At 41.2% G+C, this 6,205-nt stretch overlaps 1 protein-coding gene across 1 annotated transcript in view; it reads left to right on the top strand.

Annotated features, from left to right (window-relative positions):
* The first annotated feature begins 1,188 nt into the window (after positions 1 to 1,188).
* The window catches only part of LOC104947559 (beta-2-syntrophin-like), a 6,192-nt gene continuing 1,175 nt past the window's right edge, over positions 1,189 to 6,205 (top strand). Inside the window, exons 1-3 of the mRNA XM_010773604.1 lie at positions 1,189 to 1,328; positions 1,940 to 2,136; positions 4,479 to 4,670. Coding sequence (XP_010771906.1) covers positions 1,228 to 1,328; positions 1,940 to 2,136; positions 4,479 to 4,670 — 490 coding nt within the window. The 5' untranslated portion in view covers positions 1,189 to 1,227. The remainder of the gene's footprint in view (positions 1,329 to 1,939; positions 2,137 to 4,478; positions 4,671 to 6,205) is intronic.

The following is a 6,205-nucleotide window of genomic DNA, read 5'->3' as shown; positions in this document are numbered from 1 at the left end:
GATGGTAGGTTTACATCTAAAAACGTATTTTTCAAACATTATTATTTTAATTTAATTTTTCTTTCTTTTGTTACTTTTTTTTTTAACCGTACGCGATCTACCCGCACCACACTCGCGATCGATCGACTGGTTGGCGACCACTGCTCTAAGTCAATGGACATTTGTCATCTCACACACATACGCTGGCATTCTGCTCTGCAGCAGCAGCAGCAGCAGCAAAGGAAGTGTGTGTTTTCTTGAATTAGCTTTTGTCCTACATTTATGTCCATTGAAAAGGCTGCTCTCAGTTCACATCCAGGAACAAGACTGAGTATTTTATCCTTTCACTTTGATGAAGGGTCCATTCAGAGTCATGGTGAATGCTTATCTCGACTTGGCTCAAACAGGAAGTACCAAAGCCAGTTTCTGTTGAATTGCACTCCTTCCTGTAAAGCCCACCTACTCACCACAGTGCTAAAACAAACACATAAATACATTTGAATGCCATCACCTCTCCACCAACACTGCACTCACTCCGCCAGGACTCATTCCAACACCACCCTAGTTTTACAAACAATGATTAAAGTCAAACTGTGACAGTGAGCTACTCCAATATATCCCTGTACACTCGAATCTCTATCAGTGTGCCCATCAACTGTAACTTCCATCACTTCAACTGTTCATTGTTAAACAGTGCTGCACAATATTCAAATTGTAGTCAAAATCACAGGAGGCACAGTTTTTAATATACTGTTTATGCACTTCCTATGTATGACATAGCTACGGCAACATACAGTGTGTAAATATAAACTTTTCTGAATTAAGGTTTATAGCATTTTATAGATGACCCTGCCTACAAATCAGATTAATACAGACAGAAAAAAACCATCTTTGTCAGGTTTAGATCTTCTTAAATAATCACAACATGATCATTTAAAATATAACATTATAATAATCACAATGGGGCTAACAGACAGCTCAGTCGTTAAAGCTGGTGGCCCACATACATCCAGTGTCCGCTGCCTAGTACAAGGGTTTGAATCCAGCTCTCCAAACATCCCAATGTGCTTCCCTTTGTCTCCCACCGTCAGCACTGTATCTCAAATAAAGGCACCTTCTGGTCCAAAACATATTTAAAAATAATAGCACTGAAGTCTCCTCCTGACTGTCTCCTCCTGACTGTCTCCTCCTGACTTTCTCCCTCAGGTTCAGCTGGAAGGTGGACGGCAGCAGTATAAGCCCGTTGTCATGGCCCTGACGGAGAAGGACATCCTGCTGTTTCAGGCGGTGCCGTGGAGCAGAGAGTCCTGGTCCACGCCTCTGCTCACACACCCACTTCTGGCCACAAGGTGAGGGGCAGCTAGAGCCGTAAGGGTCAAAGTTCACTGTCCTCAAACTGTAATCAAGTCATTCCTTCATGGTACAGATAGTAATATTTATATTAAAATGCATTTTTGATATGACAATTTTCCAACGTATCAATAAGGGTTGCATAATTCATTGTAAAATGTATGGACATGTGCCATATTGCAGTAAGCATAATATTAAGTTAATCCTAGATGTCTAAATGAAGCATTGTTGAGATGCAGAGAGGTGTGGGCTTTCTAACATACCTTGTTTGGTACAGTAATTTAGTTTTTATATGATTTCCAGGTCGACACAATCTCTTTTAGCCTTCTGCAATTTACAATCATAGCACACATCAATGTGTCCCAGATACTGGACAGTACAGAGACTCACTGACCTATAAACATGCTTTAAAATAAATAATGAACAAAAATGAAAAGAAACAATAACAAGGTTGTTGGTGTTTACCTCGATGATATGCATGCCCCCTCGTCCTCAGAAAGAGCACTAACTAGACAGGTCAGTGTTGTGTCATGGACAGCAAGAGGAGCTTAACACTGACTATAATCCATGTGCTAGATGTTACTGTGCCCTCACACATGTCTCCCCTCAGGCTGGTTCACTCTGGCAGTGCTCGGGGGTCTCCTGCTCAGGGGTCAGACCTGGTGTTTGCCACCCGGACGGGCACAGGGCGGGGCATCGAGTCCCACACCTTCAGAGTGGAGACCCACTGGGACCTGTCGTCATGGACGCGAGCCCTCGTGCAGGGGGCGCACGCCGCGGCTGAGCTCATCAAAGAAGTCTCCATCGGTGAGTGTGAGCGTGATTCCAGTTTAGAGTCAGCAGTGAAATACCCTGAGGACATCGATCCTGGTCACCTTAAGGCCAGAACCAGCTTCCATGGAAACGTGATGTTGTTTGAAACGTGCATGGCTGTTGCTCTTATATTTATAACTTATAGCAGGCTGAACATTGGAACATCTCCTTTGTATTGTTGTATAATTCAAACATTATTTTGGGATACCTTCCAGTATTGGATAACTTATAAGCAGGGGTTCACATAACTTTTTACTGTTCGCAGTACCCTCGCAGCGGGGTTACTGTGCGGAGCACATAAAGCAGACCCTTCACGCGATAGCGAGGGGTAGAGCGAGGGATCGCAGATGCCGTCGCGCTCGCGGACAGATACAAAAAATGTAGCCTAAATGGCTCTCGAATTATACTTTGTAAAGTCTATGTGTGGGAAACCCTGCTATCTTACCAGTTCTTATGCAACTCGCAAATCTCTCTCTCTCTCTCTCTCTCTCAATGTTGGTGCGCAAATGCGCTTTTTTGATCCGGTGCTCTTTTTTTGGCGGGGGGTACGCACCAGTTATGTGCAGCCCTGCTTATAATGACCAAAATGTTCCTATGTTAACATATGATAATATAAAGTGTGGCCTTCAATTGGAGAACAAAAAATGGCAAATTATTTCATTCACAAATGTCCTTTTCTCCAAATTTCTACCGTGTTATGTTTTTTTAATGACAGGGTGCTATATAACAATTATATTTAATTTTTAAATATAAAAGAGCAGTTTTACAGTTATGACACAGTGTTTCACTTAAATTAGGTGTAACAGACAACAACCTTTTAACACTAAGGACATTTATCTATTTATGTTCTGTACATTCCACTGTGAGATGGTGTAAATTGTTGTATTTGATGAAAAATAACAATGGACTATCTTCAGATAAAAACTCTGCTGGTGTCTTGGTCCTCTCCGCTCAGTGTGAGCTGCTGCTGAATGACAACACTAAACACAGAGAGTAAAACAAACAGAAGTAATAAAACATAAATAAAATAAAATCAAATTAATTATTTTAAAAAAGTGAGTTTTTTTTAATGATTGAACAGAGGAGACAGAGTTGGCAGCCCTGATCTCCAGACAGGTCGTCCAAAGTCCAGGAGCTCTGACAGCAAAGACTGTCTGCTTTCTGTTTTTTATCTGGATTTTAGAACAACCAGGAGCGATGCCTCTTAAGAATCTCAGGGTTCAGGGGGGGGCATATGTCAATAAAAGGTCAGATAAATAGTTTGGAACAAGGCCTGTCAGGGCTTTAGTAAGCAATAAGATCTTTAAATCAAATCTGAAAACAAGGCGGATACAAAAACTGATTCAAGATAAATCTGAAATCATTTTTAATTCAGATTTAAGGTCATTCCGTCCCAAGTAAACAGCTCGAGTGCACATGTTGTTTTTTTCACTGTGTGTGTGTGTGTGTGTGTGTGTGTGTGTGTGTGTGTGTGTGTGTGTAGAGTGTGAAACAGACATACAATGTTTTCATGTATATATGCCCTTAAAGGTCAGTGAGAGAGCTTCTCTGTGGAAAGCAGAAATGGGTCCAGCAGAGGGGAATGTTTCCTCTGAGCTGAACCAGCAGCTGGCCTTTCTCCCTTTGTCTTTTTCTTCTCTGTCCTGCTACAGATGTACAGGAAGAAGTAACAGTGATATACATGGAAATGCTCAATGATCAAATAACGTCCCAGTTGAATCTGCACCAGGCAGGACTTTTATATTCAAGATACTTTAAACTTCTGCAACAAAGAGGAACAACCCACCATAGATTCATATATTTTTATGATTATTGAGGCGACAACATTCACTTGTATATTAATAGCATACTTCCAGAGATTGAGAGGAAGACATTTTGTCTGCTGTCAACACATGGCAGTTATTATGCTCCACATATTTTGGAACAAGCTCCCAGAAAACTTCAGGTCAGCTGCAACTCACTTCTTTTCCATGTTTCCTTTTTGATACCGGCTGCTGCCATTATCCAATCAAATAACTCGTATAACTTACACTGCACTGTAACTCTTCTTCCATTCTATACCTTTTTTCATTGTATTTTCTTGGCTTTTTAATGACTGGTTTTTACATGTTACCCTAATGCTTCTAATGTTTGCTGTGGAAATGTGCTGTATAAATAATTCTGCCTTGCCTATGTACGTTTTTCGTGCTGATATGAATATGTGCACTTCATAATATTAATCAGCGTACATGAAGGCTGCACCTTAACGTGCACTCACACCTGCTGTTCTTATAATAATACTTTTCCTTTATAAAGCGCTTTTCTACGTTTTTACAATTGTAAATCTCTCTATCCAGGCTGCACCTTGAGCCGGCAGGATGTGCGTCTGACGCTGCACTACGAGAAGGGCTTCACTGTGACCATGGAGCAGGTGGACCCAGCGGGGGGGGCCGTGCTCTTCAGGTACCCCTACGAGAAGCTCCGGATGTCCGCAGACGATGGAAAACGCAACCTCTACCTGGACTTTGGAGGTCCAGAGGGAGAGATGGTGAGACAAAAGAATAAGATGTTAGCTGTTTCCTGATAGGAACTCTGGGTAATGTCTGCCCGCACAACAGAACTGTCAGAAGCGATCTCACGTATAGGAAATACTCAGATTTGATTGAACTTACAGATGTAGATTGTTCAGGAGGCACGGCATTTCCCAGAATACACCGCTGTCACGCAGCAAGCTGCTAAACTTGGTCAAAAACAACTGAAATAATTTCTTGCCTTGAATTTGTTTGACGATTTTAGCATACTGACAGAAACTTCAAAATCTGGTATTCTCTCCATTTACATTTATTTAGTTTTTTACTTCCATAAAGAATCATCCACACTTACATTAGACACACTCATCAGGAGCTGGCAGTAAGACCTCGGTGTGAATGATCCAGACATACAGTTCCTCGAGGGAATGTGCTATCTGTTACGTTTTGGGCATTTCCAAGGTTATGTAACCAGTCTAATTTAATATTTACAAATTCCAGTCATATGGCAAAGCAGGAACATCAGTAAATAGGTCTGCACTGATCAATCAACAAATGAGAGTCTGGATCTTCTGCTTTATTTTATGAAAAGCATCTGAACTTCTCTGAGTTGTGTCTCGGACCCCACTGCTGTTACGTATTGCGTTTACTATACAGTAATTACTGTGTTGTACTTTTCATTAATTCCAACTTCCTTTTAGCAAAAGTAGCATCTACTGTTTTCTCTGCTTCACATTGCAGTGCAAACGCTTTGGTGTAACATTAATGACTTAACTATGTGACCATGGATGAGAGAAAATACATTAGAATGATTCAATATGTAGAATAATATAGAATCTGTTCCACCAATCAATGTCTTTATTTATGGTTTCTAATTTTATTATAGTAGTTGACGGAAAACCATGCTCCTTCTGTCTTTGTGGTGAGCTTTATACGGTACATGTTTACTGTGCACTAAACTGTCACAATCGCATTTCAAAGCTTTTTCAACTTTTCAACATTTTTATATTCACCTTGACCATGGTTTGAACTTAAATGTAAAAAAAATGCTAATGAATTTCTACATTTTGAAATGTATAAATCAATAGTTTTGATCTCTTTTAATGTCATTAGGCTCAAATCGTGTGCAATACAAACGTATTCTAGCGAATGGATTCTAATGGAAACATTCTAGTGAAAAGAGTCTGTGTGTTGATTAGGGTTGAAGGGGAACTCCAACAGTTTCAAACATCAGTCCTGAGAGACGCACCCTGACAACTAAAATGACTCATCATAACACATCTTCAATTAACTGTTGCATTGTGGGTAACGTAGGGGCCACGTTTCAAAAGACGACAGTGTGGAATAAAAAACATGTTGTATATCTCAGTATAGAAAATGGAAACTCATTTTCTTTTTCCTCCTCTCCTCTCCTCCTCTCCTCCTCTCCTCCCTCCTCTCCCCTCCCCTCCTCTCCTCTCCTCTCCTCCCTCCTCTCCTCCTCTCCTCCCTCCCCTCCTCTCCTCCCTCCCCTCCTCTCCTCCTCTCCCCCCTCTCCTCCTCTCCTCTCTCCCCTC

This window comes from Notothenia coriiceps, unplaced genomic scaffold (assembly GCF_000735185.1).
Source record: "Notothenia coriiceps isolate Sejong01 unplaced genomic scaffold, NC01 NC01_scaffold00012682, whole genome shotgun sequence".
Lineage (NCBI taxonomy): Eukaryota > Metazoa > Chordata > Actinopteri > Perciformes > Nototheniidae > Notothenia > Notothenia coriiceps.
Note: the sequence above shows the minus strand (reverse complement) of the source record. Positions and strands in the feature narration are given on the sequence as shown.